The sequence below is a fragment of the Rhinatrema bivittatum genome, chromosome 13 (assembly GCF_901001135.1).
Source record: "Rhinatrema bivittatum chromosome 13, aRhiBiv1.1, whole genome shotgun sequence".
In the NCBI taxonomy this organism is placed as follows: Eukaryota; Metazoa; Chordata; class Amphibia; order Gymnophiona; family Rhinatrematidae; genus Rhinatrema; species Rhinatrema bivittatum.
Genome location: NC_042627.1, coordinates 725,759 through 745,847, shown reverse-complemented (window position 1 = coordinate 745,847; position 20,089 = coordinate 725,759). Strand labels below are relative to the sequence as shown.

General features: G+C 44.7%; 2 protein-coding genes across 3 annotated transcripts in view; one reads left to right on the top strand and one right to left on the bottom strand.

Moving 5' to 3' along the window:
• Positions 1-11,899, bottom strand: part of LOC115074684 (membrane-spanning 4-domains subfamily A member 4A-like) — a 39,584-nt gene extending 27,685 nt beyond the window's left edge. For both annotated transcript variants that reach the window (XM_029574375.1, XM_029574377.1), the window contains exons 1-3: positions 11,681-11,899; positions 7,357-7,527; positions 4,935-5,063 (exon numbers count right to left, since the gene is read on the bottom strand). In XM_029574375.1, the coding sequence (XP_029430235.1) occupies positions 4,935-5,063; positions 7,357-7,527; positions 11,681-11,884 (504 nt within the window). In that variant the 5' untranslated portion in view covers positions 11,885-11,899. The remainder of the gene's footprint in view (positions 1-4,934; positions 5,064-7,356; positions 7,528-11,680) is intronic.
• A 6,583-nt stretch (positions 11,900-18,482) lies between these two features.
• LOC115075185 (actin-85C-like) lies at positions 18,483-19,742 on the top strand. Its single transcript, XM_029575421.1, has one exon. The coding sequence runs from the start codon at positions 18,577-18,579 to the stop codon at positions 19,735-19,737; it is 1,161 nt and encodes a 386-aa protein (XP_029431281.1). The 5' UTR covers positions 18,483-18,576; the 3' UTR covers positions 19,738-19,742.
• Positions 19,743-20,089: the final 347 nt, after the last annotated feature.

Genomic DNA, 20,089 nt, shown 5'->3' with positions numbered 1-20,089 from the left:
CGATATAATTTGTACCCTGGTATAGCACTGTCCCATTGGTTATCCTCCTTGTAGGTCTCTGAGATGCCAGTTATGTCTCTCTCATCATTCAGTGCTATACACTCTAACTCTCCCATCTTACTTCTTAGACTTCTGGCATTAGCATACAGACATTTCAGTGTTTTTTCTTTATATTAGCAATCTGCTTTTTAGTAGAGAGGGATCATTTGGAATCTTAACTTAGCCTCTTCTTTACTTATAGGCACATGGACTACTTTTGCTTTTATTAGAACCTTTCTATTGGGATGCTCTTAGTCCCCTTTAAACCATCCCTCTGAACCATGTGCTGCTGAATGACTGTCAGATTTCCCCCATATTCTAGTTTTAAAAATGCGGTGTCCTTTTTAAAAGTTATGCCAGGAGCCTGGTTCCACCTTGGTGAAGGCAGAGCCCATCTTTTCAGAAAAGGCTCCCTCTTCCCCAAAAGGTTGTCCAGTTCCTTACAAAACTGAATTCCTCTTCCCTACATTATCATCTCATAAACACATTGAGACTCCAGAGTGCTGCCTGTCTCTTGGGTTCTGAGCATAAAACAGGAAGTGATTCAGAAAATGCTACCCTGGAGGTTCTGGATTTCAATTTTCTACTAGGGATATCACTTTGGGAGCCCTTCTCTGTACCTTCTCCATCGCAATTATATCTTTTTTGAGATGTGGCGACCAGAATTGTACACAGTATTCAAGGTGCGGTCTCACCATGGAGCGATACAGAGGCATTATGACATTTTCCGTTTTATTCACCATTCCCTTTCTAATAATTCCCAACATTCTGTTTGCTTTTTTGACTGCTGCAGCACACTGAGCCGACGATTTCAATGTGTTATCCACTATGACACCTAGATCTCTTTCTTGGGTTGTAGCACCTAATATGGAACCTAACATTGTGTAACTATAGCATGGGTTATTTTTCCCTATATGCATCACCTTGCACTTATGCACATTAAATTTCATCTGCCATTTTGATGCCCAATTTTCCAGCCTCACAAGGTCTTCCTGCAATTTTTCACAATCTGCTTGTGATTTAACTACTCTGAACAGTTTTGTATAATCTGCAAATTTGATTACCTCACTTGTATTTCTTTCCAGGTCATTTATAAATATATTGAAAAGAACAGGTCCCAATACAGATCCCTGAGGCACTACACTGCCCACTCCCTTCCACTGAGAAAATTGCCCATTTAATCCTACTCTCTGTTTCCTATCTTTTAGCCAGTTTGCAATCCACGAAAGGACATCGCCACCTATCCCATGACTTTTTACTTTTCCTAGAAGCCTCTCATGAGGGACTTTGTCAAACGCCTTCTGAAAATCCAAGTATACTACATCTACCGGTTCACCTTTATCCACATGTTTATTAACTCCTCAAAAAAGTGAAGCAGGTTTGTGAGGCAAGACTTGCCTTGGGTAAAGCCATGCTGACTTTGTTCTTTTGCCCTTCCTTTACTGCGCTGGAAAAGTGCACACAATTTTTAATGCTAAGATTCCTGCTTCTATACACTATTTTAATGATACCTTGAACTTACGTCACATGGAAAGGAAGCCTGAGCATTAAAGGAGGTCCTACGCTTCCTCCAGGTTGCATCTGCCAGGTCCTGGTTTCAGTGCCTTCCGGCCGGGAAAAACAGACACCTCTCATCAGATATTATAAGTTGTACCAGGAGTCAGACTTAGCCATCTGAAAAGTTTGTCATTCATCCCCGCAGCATTTTCCCATTCTCTTAGGTTCCACACAAAATTGAGGTCTGGGCAAGGGCGTGCTGAACGGGCGTGCTGAACGGGCGGGCGTGCTGAACGGGCGTGCTGAACGGACGGACGTGCTGAACGGACGGACGTGCTGAACGGGCGTGCTGAACGGACGGACGTGCTGAACGGGCGTGCTTGATCATGCACACAAAAGGAAAGCCTAGCTCTTGGCTACTTGGACGTTCAAATAATGTGTGCTCATTATATGCGGCATGGCCCTAAAAAGTTATCCCAGATTTGTGCGTCCTTTATGTGCATCACTAGGGCCTCGACTGGATATGTGGGGCCTGGGCCTCATTATCTAAGGACCTCTAGTGCACATGCAAAGGCTTGGGCAGTCATTATTTGCATCGCAAGGGGCCATGCAAACAGATGCACAAGTCCTGGACGTCAATGAAAAGCCCTGGACTTGGGCAGCCATTATGCGCATCGCAAGAGGATAGCTGACGTGCGGGACCTGGGCATGCATTAAGTGCCTGACAGGGGCCCTGTTAAAAGGATGCACAAATCTGGGACATCTATATAAAGGCATTAGTGGTGTTCCCTCGTGGCTTCCTGTGCATCCAAACTGACACAACAGGTTCTCAAGCAAGGGTGGCGTGAGATAGGCTGAGGGGAGGGATACCAATGCTGGAGGCTTGAGAGAGGATGAGGAGACTCACGCCAGCACTGGCAGCTTGTGATAGGGTGAGGAGATGCACACAAATGCTGGCAGTTTGTGAGAGGGTGAAGGGATATTCACCAGCACTGGCAGCTTGTGATAGCATTTGTGTGCATCTCCTCACCCTATCACAAGCTGCCAGTGCTGGTGAATATCCCTTCACCCTCTCACAAACTGCCAGCATTTGTGTGCATGTCCTCACCCTGGCAGTTTGTGAGAGGGTGAAGGGATATTCACCAGCACTGGCAGCTTGTGATAGGGTGAGGAGATGCACACAAATGCTGGCAGTTTGTGAGAGGGTGAAGGGATATACACCAGCACTGGGAGAGGACGCACGCCAGCACTGCCCACGCCAGGTGCATGGAAGGATGTTAAGGACATAGGGATTCCAGGTACGTTGACGCACACGACAGATATGGGTAAGGAAACTATGATTTTTTATTACTTCAATAAGAAAACTAACAAAGGGCCTTATTTTCCAATATCGCATTGGTAACGCATTAGGGGGCGTTCCCAATGCAAATGAAGCTTCTTTCGTGCAGTGGGGAAACATCGCGTGCGGCGATGTTTTCGCCATTTGCGAAAACATTAGCGCCGCACGCGATGTTTTCCCAGTGCACGATGATTCTTTCAGTCTTTTATCGCGGTGCACGATAATTGCCAGTTTTTGGACTTCAATCATCGCAGGCCACGATAGTCCCAGACAGCCCATTTCGGGGGGGGGGGGGGGGGGGGGGGGGGGGGGGGGGGGGGGAGGAAAGAGAGAGAGAGAGAGAGAGAGAGAGAGAGAGAGAGAGAGAGAGAGAGAGAGAGAGAGAGAGAGAGAGACTTACTATAGTGCCTATGCCCTACATAGGTATTTGAATCCCTATGGGAGGCTACCTACTAACTCGGGGTGGGGATTAGGTATGAGCGTCGGGGGCCACTTTCGCATTCCACATGAGACCTACGGACAGAACAGTGGTCTCTAGTGCAGACTTGCTGGCCGGAGTGAGGACGCTCACTCCAAGAGGAGATTTGGCCAACATTCTCTCCACCTAGCATGTTGTTGCCCAGGTAGAGTGTCCATCAAGCTAGGTAGAGAGAACGTTGCCCAAACCACTTCTTGGAGTGAGCGTCCTCACTCTGACGGCCAGCAAATCTGCACTAGAGACCACTGTTCTGTCCGTAGGTCTCATGTGGAATGCGAAAGTGGCCCCCAACCCCCGACGCTCATACCTAATCCCCACCCCGAGTTAGTAGGTAGCCTCCCATAGGGATTCAAATACCTATGTAGGGCATAGGCACTATAGTAAGTCTCTCTCTCTCTCTCTCTCTCTCTGGAACTATCGTGGATGGCGATAATCCTTTTCTGGCCCGTAGCGCAGTCCATAACGCGAAGTTGGAGTTGTAGTTAAAAACCGCGATAGCAGCCGCGCTAACACTGCGGCTGTTTCGCCGCACACGATACACAGGTTCCCGCTTTACATATGCTCCGCCCCAACTCCGCCCCCTGAATACCAAATGACTAATTTGCATTCGCGAATCGCGTTAACAGCTGTTAACGCGATTTGCGAATTTATCGCACGCGGTAAAGTGCTTTGAAAATGAGGCCCAAAGTATACAAAACAAATTTTCTGTGCTTGGTCCATCCATCGGCCTCTGATTCCAACTCCCGAAAAAAACACAAAACACTATGGATTTAACTTTTTGTACAATAAAGAGTTTGTTCATTCCAGACAGGATCAATATGTGAGCAAGAGCAGAGAGGCTGTTAGTAACAGTGGTAAGAACTTACACAAGAAATAATCATCAATGAGCTTTGGCCGAAACATGGAGCCTTGCACTGTTGTATATCCTCAATTTATCTTCATCCAGCTGACTTCCTTGTATTGGCCTTTTCCCTTCTGGGCAACCGTCCTTCACAATGTTCTTTGCATATTATCACTGTGGTCTGACCCCCAACAAGTGGCCCCTGTTTCACATCCGTCTACTTCCTCAGGGGGGACAATAACCACACAAAACGTCTGTAATTCAACTTTTTCCCAGGCTGTCCATATACTTCAAATCTGCCATCAAGTTTGTCTCACTTCTTCCGAAGCCAATATTCCTCATGACACAGAAAATATCTTCACTATTGATATTCCTCGTGAACAGCGATTTTCTGACGCAGTTGGCGTTTTTGAATCATTCTGAGCTGGATGGACTTGGAAATGAACCATTTTGGTCTTTATCTGCCATCATTAACTATGTTACTATGTAAACAGCCTGACTCCTTACCCCTTCACCAGTGAATAAAATCTTACCCCGACACCCCAAACAATATCATAACTTTTCCTGCTCAGATTCCATGGGATAACAACCTCAGCGACCACCGCACTCCCAAAAAATATTAGTTAGATCTACCAAGCCAAGGAATAACAGCCTGACTTTTCCCCTAAATCTTCCTAATCTCCTTCAGGTAAGTGCTTTCTAATTCTTTTAATTTGCTAAAGAAAGTCATATGTACTCACCATAATCCCACACCAGAAAGGAACCCCAGTGAATATAATTGCTGGAAGGATAAAACCTCTTTCATTTACTCCTGCAGTCAGAATGATCCCAAAGAGGATCTGTATAATCCCGGTCAGGATCTGAGTTACCTGTCAAGAAGGAGAACAAAAAAATATTATCCTTATCTCTGTCATCAAATGGGGCATTAGAATCTTCCTAGTGCTCCCCTGTAGCTAGGATATAATTGATAGAATAAGAACATAAGAACCTGCCATACTGGGTCAGACCAAGGGTCCATCAAGCCCAGCATCCTGTTTCCAACAGTGGCCAATCCAGGCCATAAGAACCTGGCAAGTACCCAAAAACTAAGTCTATTCCATGTAACCATTGCTAATGGCAGTGGCTATTCTCTAAGTGCTGTCAGAAACTCCAGCTCTTATCATTTTTCTGTTTTTAAAACAGATTGTATTTTCAAATTTAGTATAATTTATTATTTGTTTGTTTATTTATTTAAATGACACGAAGCAGGTGGCACCTTTTAGACTTAACCAATTTATTGAGGCAAGAACCTTTGAGGACAGAGTCTACTTCATCAGATGTGTCATGACTGAACCCAGGGCCTTGCATGTAATTCATATATTTAGAGGGATATTTGTGTTATTCTGGTGTAGCACCTTATAGACTAATCCACGTCAGACTCTGTCCTCAAAAGCTCATGCCTCAATAAATTGGTTAGTCTAAAAGGTGCCACCTGCTTCGTGTCATTTTTAGAATAGAACTGAAGGCTTTTTATTATGTTCAAGATACCAGTAGAAAGAGTGGATATAGATGAGGATTTTATATTTCTAATGATGTATTATCGTGTTTTGTTTTTCCCATCGATAGCAGGGCTGAATTAGCCATGCTGTTATGGGATCTGTCAATCAGACGTCAAAAACAGACTGCTATCTATCTACGGAAACATCGTTTACGGTAAGCAAACTTGGTTTTATGTGCTTGTAATATTATGGATGTTTATAATGTTTTATGTGCTTGTAATATTATGGATGTTTATAATGTAATCCATGCCGGACAAGTTGTTGGAGGCTGCAGATTCTACACTTGTTTAAATAAATAAACCCTCCCTCCAAGAACTCCTCTGCTCAGTGAAGATAAAAGTACTTACACTGTACATGTATAGTTTTACTCAGATACAGGCTGGGCAATTTTCAAATAGCGCTTTTACCCATTTAAGTAGCTGTTTACATGGATAAACAGCTTTTGAAAATTAGCTTCTGAGAGGTTCCATATGCTCCCATGAGCCTGCAAGCTTAGCGAGAGGGCTGATAATTGCCCTCCCCAAATCACAAATGCACAATTAGTTGCTTACTCAAAATACAATTTTTCAGGAAGGAAACGGGCCTTAACATTACATGCAGTGTCAATCTGGATCTGATGACAAACACTTCTGAGAGCAATGTACCTTCCAATCACTTGTGCAATAACACAGAATGATGTAGAATAACTTGTGAATGGTAAATGGGTGATAGAAGTGTGGCCAACCTATTATGTGTTTATCTTAAATACAAACTAATACCATTCAATAGGAAGAATGGATGGAGTTAATATGAATAACTAAACTGGTTGCTAGACAGAAGACTCAGAGGAGAGGGAAGAGGTGCAGGTTATTCAGAATTGTTTAAAACAAGGTGAGTATCCTGACTCATGAGAGACTGGGTGACATTCACATCAGTAACAAGCAACTTTCTTATTTACAAGCAACTGTAAATTGTGTTGTATTTTTAAATGTGATTTTATTATATTTTAATGTTATTGTGATAGAGTACATGACAGAAAGCCTCAGACTGCCTTAAGGGACCGGCTCCAGCTATCTGGCCTGGTCCACCTTAAGACAGACAGGAAGGGGATCCTTGGGTGGGGCGCTTCCCTGAGCTAGGGGATAAGAGGTGAGGCCCAGAGAGAGAGAAGGAGGCCCCAGGAAGAAAAAGGAAGCTGTAATTAAGGGATGTGACTGTTTTGCAAGCTTTTCTTTTGCTTGTCAGTCTGCTGAGCTAAGCAGCCATTTTTCTTCTGTTCTGTGATATAAATCTGAAAATAAACCATGAAAAGCAGTCAGAGTCCAGCCTGGTCTGTTCGCCAGCCTACCCTAATCCCAGGCTGCTCCAAGGGCATCACAGGTATACCCTGCTCCGATCAGAACTTGGAAATAAAATAAATGAAAAATAAAACTGAGGAAGCATTGCCTCTTCTGGCTAAGCTTTAAAAGCACAGTTATAGTCAATGGTTGTTTAATAGTAATCAAAAGCTACAGTACCTTTCTCCTGTTATTAGAATGATCTCCGCACTCTATTCCCAGCAGAGTGAGAACAGCTGCCACCTCCTCAGATACATCCTTTTAACTTTCATTCGTTTTTGCTTATAGCTATAAAAGTATTTCCTTACCCCTAGTGCCTTAGGCTCCCCTCTGAAAAACTTCTCCAGGGGCCGAGGGATAGCGGTAGCAGTCTTGGCTCTTTCATCTGCCTGTTCATGTGCCAGCAGTTTAGGCTGTGGAAGGACCTGAGTGATAACCACAATGCCACTATGGTCTCCTGCTGTTGAAGACATCCGGATCTAAAGAAAGATGGAAAAAGAAGGAATCAATTCAGGCGGATGACTGATGGGTAGAGAAACTTGATAAGTATCAAATAATGCTTCTAAGAGCTCTAGACCTATGCTGGAGATGTTCATCTCACAATAAGAACATCTCTCCGAGGTGTGTGCCCAGAAGGAAAGGGTCAGGACTGCCATGGTAGTTGGTGATTTTTTCATTAGAAATGGAAATAGCTGGGTGGCTGATCAGCGTGAGGATCACTTAGTAACTTGTTTTCCGGGTGCAAAGGTAGCATCACCTAGATAGGATTTTAGAGAGCACTGGGGAACAGTCAGATGTCATGGCACATACTATATTCAGGACTCCTCTGATATAATTACAGTTCTTGAATAGCATTCAAGTTCTTTTGATAATCCGATTTTAGTCATTTTTATATATCATCCCCCAAGAGGGCACAATAAGGGACACTGAAGAAGCAATTTTTGGAAAGCAAAACGATACAGGTTCCTTCTTCCTTTATTTGTAAATTAGATGAATTAGCATTAAAGAGCATTTTACAGTCAATGGACAGTTTTTTAAGCAGATCAAAGGGACAGCCATGGGGGCCACTATGGCCCCCAATGTTGCTAATCTTTATGTGGGAACTGTTGAGGCAATGTGTTTGCTCAATTATCCTTTTCATCAACGCATTCTTCTATGGCATCTATTTGACAGTTAGCCAAGTATATTTTAATCCACACATTGAGAATTGTGATGATCTTTTTATTAAAAGTGAAGCAGTCCATGTATAATACACACATTCACAAAGTCATGAGTCCCTCAACAAGTCCATGTTTCACTATGATGCCGCATCGGGAGGGACAAGAAACTAATAGAAAATAAAAAATGTATCTCAATAGCAAATTCAGCTAGTCAAAAAAACCCACCGGAACCCACACAACCAGAGCACATACCTGCACAGAGGAACAACTGAATGTATGAAAGATTGCTAGCCGAAACATATAGATAGGCATGCGATTGTGGTTCCCATCGCAGTGCCTTTTATTAGTTGAATAAAAAAACGTATGGACCCTAGTTTCTATCAAGAACTCCCTTTGCATCCCACTTCACATTTGCAAAATGAAATTAGGACTTTAGTTCCATCTTTTTTAGTGTCATCTAGTCAATCAGTTTTTAACACCAAAGGAAGCAGATTTTCTAATAGAAAAACGTCCCGTTATTCCCACTTTCTATATTTTTCCAAACATGCACAAATCCCTGCTGAGTTCATCTGGTTGCCCTATTCTAGCAAGCATTGGATAACTACCTGAACCTCTTTCCGGGTTCATGCTCTTTCACCTTGGAAACCAGTCCAGGGATGGCCTGGAGGGTGGACCTTTCCATGGAGTCCATGGCCTTGGCAGCCTTTTGCGCAGGAGGTGGACCCTTGCGCCGAGGTGGGGTTGGCGCTACCCACAGGGCAAGCCCTACGAGTCCCCACCGTTGGCAGGCGGAGCCGGCTGATTGACGGAGGCCGGCTGGAGCTTCGACAATACCAGCCCTCGTTCCCCGCAGGTTGAGCACTTGGGTGGGCCTCCGTCTGAGGTCTTCTTAGGGACGAAGAGGAAGTCAGCCAGGGACCAGCAGCGGTAGTAGACTGATCTGGATGAAGCAGAGTCCCGGAGACCCGGGCACCAATGAGAACAGGAGGCAGACAGAAGGCGCCCGAGTAAGAACAGGCTGAAGACTGAAAGGCCAAGTCCAGAGTGAGTTCAACAGGAGTGTCGTAGAGCAGGCTGAAGTCAGGGCAGGCGACAGGCAAGGAAGACTGGCAAGACAAGCGCAGATCAAACCAGGAATTGGCTGGAGAATGATCAGGCAAGGCAAAGGTCAAACCAAGAGATGGGCAGGAATGTAGTCAGACGAAGCAGAGGTCAAAGCCAGGAGTCAATAAGTAGCGAGGTCGGACGAAGCAGAGGTCAAAGCCAGGAGTCAATCAGTAGCGTGGTCAGACGAAGCAGAGGTCAAAGCCAGGAGTCAATCAGTAGCGTGGTCAGACGAAGCAGAGGTCAAAGCCAGGAGTCAATCAGTAGCGTGGTCAGACGAAGCAGAGGTCAAAGCCAGGAGTCAATCAGTAGCGTGGTCAGACGAAGCAGAGGTCAAAGCCAGGAGTCAATCAGTAGCATGGTCAGACGAAGCAGAGGTCAAAGCCAGGAGTCAATCGGTAGCAGACAAGCAGGGTAGACACGGAGCAGGAATAGATACCAGGATCAGAAACAGGAACACAGATGAAGCAGGAACAAGTCAGGAACCAGGAACATGAAGGAAACGCAAGAACAAGGAACTAAGCACACGACTAGCATGGAGACCTGTTGCCAAGGCAAGGAAGCACTGCCTCAGCCCGGCCTTAAGTACTGGATCCCAGTGACGTCATCATCCGGGGCCGCGGCCCCTGTAAAGGTAGAGCCAAGGGGCGCAGTGCGAGACGGCAGCATCTCCCCACAGACCAGCGATTCCTAATAATGTTAGACACCCTATGACTCGTGCTTGAAAAAGGCAATATGCAGTTTACTTGCCGACTAGAGTCTCCACTTTGTAGCAAAAATAATAAATCTCTATTGACATGCAAACATTTTATTACCAGGACTCAAGCTCTGTTCCTTTTTTATTTCTTCCTCTTCTTTCTCTCTTGCTTGCTGTTTTGTCTCTCTTTGTCTGTCTCTCAGATTCAGGAAATGTTACTGGCATATCAGTCTGTACATGTGGTGCCAATATAATACATAAAGGGGTAATTTTCAAGGTAATTTATGCATAAAGTGGGTAATTTTATAAATGTGTGCATAGAACTAAAGTCAATATCTAAAAAGTACTTGCAAACTTCAGACTTACATTTACACCTGCTCTGCAGCGTACTTCTGAACATCAAAAGTACACATGTCAATTATTTCCCTGCCCTAACATATACCCCCTTATTTTTTGGGGTGTAAAAATAAGAGTGCAAGTTATGTGCATAATTTTACATGCACAAACACCTAGGCAATTTTCAGAAACCCTTTTATACATGTAAATCCTTTTAAAAATCTGGCCCATAAAACACGGGTTTATGTACGTAAATGACTTGCTTTAAAAATGTCCATGGTCTGAGTACGCAAAAGTATGTGTGTAACTTGATTTAGATTATACTTTTATCCAGGGGGAGGGACAGGGTTGAGATTTATGTGTATACGTTTGATTTTCAAAATTATGCAGGTAAATTAACATGCTCAAGTTACTTCCAGCAACGAGCAGGTATAACTTTTGTGGGCAAGTTTGTACGCATTATTTTGAATAATTTTCAAAGTGGTAAAAGAAGAAAAATAAATGTAATAATAATATTACAAATACAGAAAGGACAATAAAAGGACAGTGCCAAGATTCTGCTGATCTGAATTGTCTCTGAAAATCTTCAGAGGGGCAGCTGTAGCATCTGATGACGTGGACTCTGCTCCTTGAAAGTTTATTGCTCAATAAATTAGAAAGGCTCTATCATACATCGTCTCTGATCATTTTAAATCCTGGTAGCAGGATGTACATTTTTTTTTGGCTATAGCTGCTGCTTTTCCTCTTTTCCCCAGGAGTATGTGAAGTTTTCCTGATCATCTTTAGTGGGAAATCTTTTTTTTTTTTCCAATCAGCTTTGGGGAATATGTATCTCTTTGCCCTAATGTATTTCTGGTTTGCTTAAGAGGAGGAAATGCATTTTTGTTTTTATTTCTCTAGTACTGTACTGCATGCTTCTTCAGGGTTTCCAGTTCAGATTTTGTCTGCAAATGTTTATTTTTAATTTATGGTCACTTATTATGTATTTAGTGAAAATCTCTCTATATTTTGTGTGTGTGCATGTAGTAGGGTATTCTGCTAGTGTGCGATTTCTATGCAGGGAGTGACTAACAGTCCAGGTTGTTTGGTTTATATTATTTGCAGGGCTGCCCTTTCCTAGGCAGCATTGTTTCTGTTGGGCTCTTGTGAGTCAGTGCTGTTATGGTATGGTAGGTTTGCTGCATATGTGCTGTCTCTCTCTCTCTCCTGTGCTCTCACTTCTCTCTTCTTCCTCCTCCTCCATTTTTTTCCTTTCCCTGTTCCTTCCCTTCCTTTTTCTTATTGTCAGTTTCCTACTGTCCTGGTGATGCGGAATTTCCTCTGTTTTGTACGTACCTCAATCCTCAAGTTCTTCCAAGTGAAAATGTATTTCTTGGATTCTCTTCCAGTTGCTGTTGCACAGCTGGCTCGGGATGGGAGTCTCGTGCTTTTGGTAAGCTCAGCCTGTTCCTGTGTTAGAAAGTCTCTGCTCAGGAAGTGGCTTGTTTGTGTAAGTTTGGAGCAGCCCCTTCTGATCTCTGATGTCACTTTTCCTGGCATCCCTTCCCCTCCAGAGAAGTAAGAGCTGCAGAGGAGCTGGCACAGACTCACTCTGAGAGGGGATGTCGAGGCTGTCTTACAAACTGCCCAGCAGCTCAGAGCCAGTGTAGCTTTTACCCGTGGGCTTTGCAGCACTTCTCAGAGTGAAAGCATGCATGTGCTTATTTGAAAAGTGTTGCAGCTTCTGAGTCCTGGTCGTCAGTTGCACCTGCCCTTGGTGCAGGAAGAATTTTGCTTGAAAAGTATTCATCTCCCCTGGCGCCTCCCCATGATCTGTGACATGAATGAGACCTCACACCGCCAGCTGCTGCTCCCAACATTCATTTAAATGTAATCTTCCTTGGCACTGGGTTCAATGCCTCTCCCTGGTTCCTGGGGGTTCTTTCAAACGTGGTCGAGCAGATGGTGCAGGGGACCAGGCTCCTCCCGGGACAGGAAGACTTCAGCTTTCCCGCTGAAGCCAGGTAATGTTATCATTTGGTGCTGGGTTAATTTATTTATACAATATTTATTGACTGCTGTTCCAATGGTCACGGCGATTTATAGATAAAACATTCATAATTCAAAGTCAATACAGCACGTACCCATCCTTAGAATAATCAAGTAAACAGTTACACAAAGGAATCTGATTAAAATAAAAACTAAAAATGAAATAACATTTCCTTACAACAATAATGGCTAAACACTAAAGAAACAGAAACATGATGGCAGAAAAAGACCATCTGCTCCGCCCATGCATCTAATTTTATCAATTCCCATCCCTTGTGTTTATCCCATGCATCCTTGAATTGAGAAACACTTTTGCCTGCACCACCTCCGCAGGGAGGTCTTTTCATGCATCTACTACCCTCTTTGTAAAGAAATATTTCTTAAGATTATCCCTATTTACTCTCTTCCCATGACACCTTGCTCTACAGCCTCCTTTCCATTGAAAGAGGCCACCCGCCTGTGCATGGAAACCTTCGAGATATTTAAACATCTACCATATCTTGCCTATCTTGTCTTTCCTCCAGGGTTTAGATATTTGAGTCCAGTCCCTTATGTTTTAGTAGCCAGCCTCTGGCCAGACTCCAACTGATTTATATCCTTTTGAAGGTGCAGTATCCAGAATTGTACAAAGTATCCTAAATGAGATCTCACCGCAGACCCATACAGGGGCAATATCTGCTGACCATTCCTCCCCCAGTGTAACCTTCTAGCTTTTACCATTGCGATATCCACCTGTTTTGGCCACCATCAGATACAATCACTCCAGATCTCAATCCTCTTTTGAACTTAGAAGAATTTCACCTCCAATACTGCACCTCTCCTTTGGGTTTTTGCAGCCCAAATGCATTGCTCTGCGTTTGTTGGAATTAAATCTTAGCTGCTTCACTAGATCCCCCCCTCCTCATGTTTACAACACTTTCCTGACTGACTAACCCTGTTGTAAATTTTGGTATCATTGGCAAACCTTTCCCAGTAATCCTTCTGCTATGTTTCTCACAAAAATGATAAAAGAAACCAGTTCTAAGGCACGCTGCTAGTAACAGCCCCTCCTCAGAGAAAACGCCATTTACCACTACCCTTCGTCACCTCTCACTCAGCCAGTTTCTAATCAACTCTACATTTCATACCCAGGATGATCAATTTATTTAAAAGTCTCCTGTGCAGAACCGTGTCGAAGGCCTTACTGAAATCCAAGTGTACTACATCTAGCGCTCTCCCTTGATCCAACTCTCTGGTACATAAAGAAATTGATCAGATTCATTTGACAAGATTTATCTCTGGTAAATCCATGCTGCTGTTGGGAACCCCCTTCCCTTACTGGGAGACACCGGGGTCAGCTGCTGCCTTCCCCGCTCCATTACAGGACGCCACCGATCTCTTCGGGGACTCCGCCCCCTTAGGCACCCATGCGCCTGAGCCTGACGCTTAAAGGGGCCGCGGCAGGAAACCTAGGCCCAGCCCCAAAATGGACATCAGATAGGGCCTATTTAAGGCCACACCAGACACCCTTTCCTTGCCTTGGCAACAGGTCAGCTCATCCTGAGTAGCTAGGTGCTTGTTCCTGGTTGTTCCAGTACCCGTTCCTGAGTTCCTGCTTCTGTGGTTCCGCTCCTTCTCCTGCTCCTCCCTTCGGTTGTCTACTCTGTTCTGACTTTGGCCTGGTATCTGGATTCTCCTGTCTTCTGCCGTGTTCTCTGGCTTCCGCTCGTCTTTTGCCTGACCCGACTTCTGGCCTGATTTATCATGTTGCATCGCTGCTACCCGGTTCGACTTCTGGACTGTCTTCGTTCCTCTGGACCTCCGCCAGTCTTGACTTGGACCACCTACTGGACTTCCCCCCACCAGGAGATCTTCACCTAAGTCCTGCTGGCCCTGGCACCCAAGGGCTCAACCTGCGGGGAACGTGGGCTGGTATAGGTGAAGCTCCTGTCAGATCTCCTGGTCCCCGCTCCGAGGTCCACATTTCCAACAGTTTTCCAAAGCCGTGGACCTCTCCAGCCACCAGGCCATTCCGGGTATGGTTCAATACTTGCAATAGCAGCAACATTGCTTGGATCTCTTGGCAGCCACAGTTAAACAACTGGCTAACCATGTGGACTCCGCTCCCCAGGCTGCAGCTCCGCCTCCTATTCTGGCACCGGTGCCCTCTACCTCTCTGCATCTGCCAGCACCACCCCACTACGCTGGGGATCCTAAGCAGTACCGGGGTTTTATTAACCACTGCTTTATGTGCTTCTCTCTTCAGCCTGCGCAGTTTCTATGTGACCAAATCAAGATGACTTACATCCTATTCTTATTGGATGACAGGGCCCTGTCTTGGGCCTCTCCTCTGTGGATGCGAGGCGATTCCTTGCTCTGGGATCTTCAGCGGTTTGACCACACATTCAAGCAGGTCTTCAACAAGCCAGCCTGACAGTCCATAGCTGCCACTGAGCTCCTCCATCAACGCCAGGGCCCTTGGAAGACTATGCAGTCGAATTCCACACATTGGCCTCAGAACTGGGCTGGCGGGAGGACAGCCTGCGAAGTATTTTCCTTGAAGGTTTGGCTTCAAGGATCAAGGACGAACTCGCTGCCTGGGAACTTCCTGATGATCTAGAGGCGTTGATTGACTTGACTGGGCAGATTGACCGCAGTCTACAGCAGCGAGCCCGAGAATTGAAACCCAGACGTAGACCAGTTCCACTGGCTCCTTCTGTCTCTCGACCTCTGGCTCCTCCTCCTGCCGAGCACAACTTGTCGCATGGAGAAGAACCCATACAGCTGGGCCGCAGTCCTCTTACTCCTGAAGAAAGGCAGACACGTTGCTCTCTGGGCCTATGCCTTTACTGCGGTGGCAAGGGTCACTTGCTGGCTCAGTGCAAGGAGCATCCAGAAAACTCCCAAGCCTAGGCGTTACAGGGAAGCTGACCCTAGGCTATGTGAATCCTGCTCCCCAGTGCATGGGGAGGATCGTTCCCTACTTTGGCTTTCATCGACTCGGGAGCCAAAGGGAATTTCATTTTGGTGGATGTGGTGGAACAACTACAGCTTCCAGTGCTGTCATGAACTCCACCACTGCAAATATCCTCCATTCTCGGCACCCCTCTTCCTGGCCGGGTTTCTGCCATTACCGCTCCAGTGTCCCTCCGCACCGGGATTCTCCATGAGGAGATCTCCTTCTTCATTCTGGAAAAAGCAATCCACCCTGTAGTGTTGGGGCTACCCTGGCTGAAAAAGCACTCCCTATGCAGAGACTGGGAGACTCTCCAAATTACTGCTTGGAGTCCGGCCTGCTTCTCCTCCTGCTCACCAGAACTACCTTGAGCCTGGATACCTCTGGCAACCACCTCTTTGGCTCTCCCAGCTCACTACACGGACTTCGCTGATGTATTTTCTAAAGAGAAGGACGAGACCCTCCCAGAGCACTGGCCTTTTGACTGTGCTATTGATTTACTACCCGACTCTACTCCTCTCCAGGGTCGAGTTTACCCCTTGTCATTGCCTGAGACTCAAGCCATGACACATTCAGGACAATCTGAAGAGAGGAGTCATTTGACCCCCGACCTCTCCGGCAGGAGCCGGATTTTTCTTTGTGGCCATGTATAGATTACCGTGGTCTCAACACCATCACCCACTGGGACAGGTATCCTCTTCCGCTCATCCCTGAGCTCCTGGACCGCCTGCAAGGGGCCAAGATTTTTATGAAGCTCGACCTTCGAGGGGCATAATTTAGTACAAATAAAACCAGGTGACGAACGGAAGACCGGTTTCAATACCCGCGACGGGCATTATGAATATTTAGTAATGCCCTTCGGACTGTGCAATGCTCTGGCGGTCTTCCAAAATGAGGTCTTTCAGGATATGCTTCACTCCTCTGTAATTGTCTACTTGGACGACGTGCTGGTGTATTCCAAGGATTTCTCCACTCATTGCAAGAAAGTGCGGTACGGACTACAACGCCTCAGAGAACACTACCTCTTTGAGCAAGAGTCTATTCCATTCCTGGGATACATAGCATCCACCACTGGATTCCATATGGACCCGAAGAAGGTCTCAGCTATTAAGGACTGGCCAAGTCCGGTGGGGATCAGGGCCCTCCAGCGCTCTCTCGGGTTTGCTAATTTCTTTTTTTTTATCAATTTTAACAATTTTACAAAGTGACAAGTTTAACAATTAAGCATAAATCAGTAAACTTATTTATCCACTTCTTTAGTTATAAAGAAACAAACAAAAGGATCTCTGGATAAAGAAAATGGAACAACAATTTGAAGCAATCAGTAAAGAAAATAGGAGGATAACATCAGCCTTTATCTTTATCTCCTGATATAGTTTTCAGGTTGAGCTGGTTTCTTCTTTACATTTATCCACATAGTTTTTCATCTGTATAGGATCATAAAAAAATGTAATTCTTCTCTTTATGTTGCATTAAACACTTACAGGGATACCTAATATTTACCTGGGCTCCTGTCTAGCCTCCTGAGCTAACCCTACAAAGATTTTCCTACGAATCTGTGGATCCTTCACAATATCTGGATAAATCCAGAGTTTTTGACCGTAATACAATTTACTACGATTTTTCAAAAATAGCCTTAAAACTAAATCCCTTTCTACAGGATGAACAAAAGATACCAATAAAGTTCCCCTTTGTTCTAACTGCTCTTCAGTAGGGGCTTCTAAATATGCTGTAAGATCGGTTTCCAAATTTAAATTAGGAACTCCTGTTCTCAAATCATTCCCATTTTTTAATATAGGAAGAAGATAGATTTTTGATATCTCTGACTCCTGATATTTATTTTATTTATTTAACACTTTTTATACCGACCTTCATAATGATAACCATATCGGATCGGTTTACATAGAACAAGGATAACTGAAGCAATAAATAAAGTGATTAACAATAGAGGAGAATAAGGTAAAGTTACATTTAACAAGGTGTAGAAACTTGGAAGCTAAAAATAGCTGGAAAAAATAAAGGCAGGAAGTATTGTAACATAATAGGAAAGGATGTGGGTTAAGGCTTAAGGTGCTTTAACCTGGAAGTGCCTGAGTCCATCTTTCGAGAGGATAGCAAACCATTCGTCTGGGAGGGGATAAATTCATCCAGGACCACAGCCTGAGACATCATGGTCTGGGGCCTAGGCAGTAATGACAGCTAGAATGGATGTCCAAAATGGACATTCAATGCCCAACTCTCCAACCTACCTGGAATGAAATAGCATTTTATCCTCTCAATCTCCGAGGGCCACACTGACCATCTGGGTATTCCCATCATACAAGTAAACATGGTAGAGTGGGATTACGGTGGTTAAATAGGAATCCCTCTTCATGTAAATCCCTGGGAAAAGCAGAGAGGTCCTCAGATTCTATCCAGTAAACCTAGAAGTCTCTTTGCATCGCTGTGACTCAAAGTGTGGGAGGGACTCAGAATTGAGTCCTCTTTCCCAGTTTACACTCTCTCCCACAGGTTGGTAAAGTATGGAATGGCATCATTATTCTTGCATGGCCCCAATAATTGTACCTTCCTTTTTTGGCTTAAACTCATAACAGGATTGCTTTTTTAAACTCAAGATTATGTGACCTAGACAGAGTCAGCAACCAGGGCTACTTATATCAAGTTGGTCACTGCTGGAAAATCAATTTATACATAACAAACAGGCAAAAGTACAGCAGCCAATCAAAAGCCAGAGAATTAGTGTTAAAGTGAGTTTCTACTGCTTGCTATAGTGTATGCTAGAAAACTAACCTAAGGAATGTTTCATCACATATGTTTTTCAAACAATATGTAGTAGTCAAGCAAATGTCAAAAAGCTGCAGAATTACAGTTCCAAGGCCACTAGCCTGAAGGAAAAGTACCCAGGAATAACTGTGCTGAATTTCTAAATAACTGAACAAGGGGATGAAGTAACTAATCAAAAGTCAGACATTTCCTGTGGAATTTTTCTCAAAGAAATAGCAATAAAAAAACAACATTTATACCAAGTTTCCTTCAGTTTCAGTAGCAAAGTGTATCTGGATCTGTGTCTGTGTGTAGGAGAAAGTACCAGGAAGGCCTGTCTATGGGAAGGTTTCAATGATGCAGACACATTGTGACCTCAGAGTCTCAACCAAGACTTCACTGTCACTATATCACTGTCCAACCCTAGCCAGCAGCAAAGAGGGAGTGTCACAGATCTCATCAGTGTCCATGTGGCTAAGAAAAAGGTAGGAGTAGTAGATGCAGCATGAACTGTGAAGTAAGATGTCCACTGATAATGCGCAATGTAGGAAAACTTCAGCCTGCTGTGGTTTTAGACAATGGTTCAGGTCTGATAAAGGTGGGACTCTCAGGGGACATGAAACCTCGATTCACATACTCCAACATCATAGGCCGTCCAAAAACCAAATGTGTCATGATAGGAGTCACTCAGAAGGATTTCTACATTGGAGATGAAGCCCAGGCCAAAAGAGGAATCCTGTCCATTAAGTACCCTGTGGAGCATGGGATAGTGACATCCTGGGAAGACATGGAACTGATCTGGAAGCATGTATACGAAAATGACCTGAGGATGAGATCTTCGGAGAGGCCAATACTGGTGACAGAGGTGCCCTTGAACCCTCTTTCTAATAGAGAAAAAATGACTCAGCTGCTCTTTGAGAACTTCAAGGTGCCTGCTATGTATGTGGCCATCCAAGCTGTATTGGCTTTGTATGCCTCTGGACGTATCACCGGCTGTGTGATGGACTCTGGTGACGGTGTATCCCATACTGTGCCTGTCTTTGAGGGCTACTGCCTACCCCATGCTGTTCTGCGACTGGACCTGGCAGGCGCAGATCTCACGGACTACCTCATGCGTATCCTGACCGAAAGCGGGGTCTCCTTTGTAAGCACAGCTGAGAAGGAAATTGTCAGGGACATCAAGGAGAAGATTTGCTATGTGGCTATAGACATTGAAACAGAGATAGCCAAGATGCCTAGTGAGGTAGAGAAAGAGTACAAACTTCCGGATGGGAGCCTGGTGAAAGTGCAAAACCAGAGGTTCCGTTGCCCAGAGATTCTATTTGCCCCCTCCTGTATCGGCATAGAAGCACCAGGCATTGACAAACTCTGCTCCAACACTATCATGAAGTGTGATATTGACCTCAGAGCTATGTTCTACTGCAACATAGTCCTATCTGGGGGGTCCAGCCTCTTCCCTGGCATGTCTGAGCGGCTTGCCAAAGAAATGAAGAAGATGCTTCCTGCATGCACATCACTGAAAGTCTTTGCTCCCCCCGAGAGAAAAATATCCACCTGGATGGGGGGCTCCATTCTTTCTTCCCTTTCAGCCTTCCAACAAATGTGGGTCACTGCTGAAGAGTTCAATGAAGTTGGACCGAACATAGTGCACAGGAAATGCTTTTAATATGAGGGAGGTTATATAAATATATTTACTAATGCTAAGGAATAAAAGAGAGAATTTGACAGGACACATATTTCTCTGTACTACAGATTAGTTACTATGTCAGTGTAGACACTCCCTGTTTCAGTTACATAGGTGGAGTGGGTGTGAGCTCGATTCAAGGCTTAATATAGATGATGAATGGATCCACAGTGACAGAAAACCCTGAATAATTAATTACAAGCAGGTGCTCCACACACTAGTTTGGGGTTTACAATGTTTTTCATATATTTTGAGATATAAAATTGTAACTATTTACTTACAGGCCGGTACAGAAAAACCCGCGGGAGAGCGGGCAAGCACCCGCTCTCCTGGG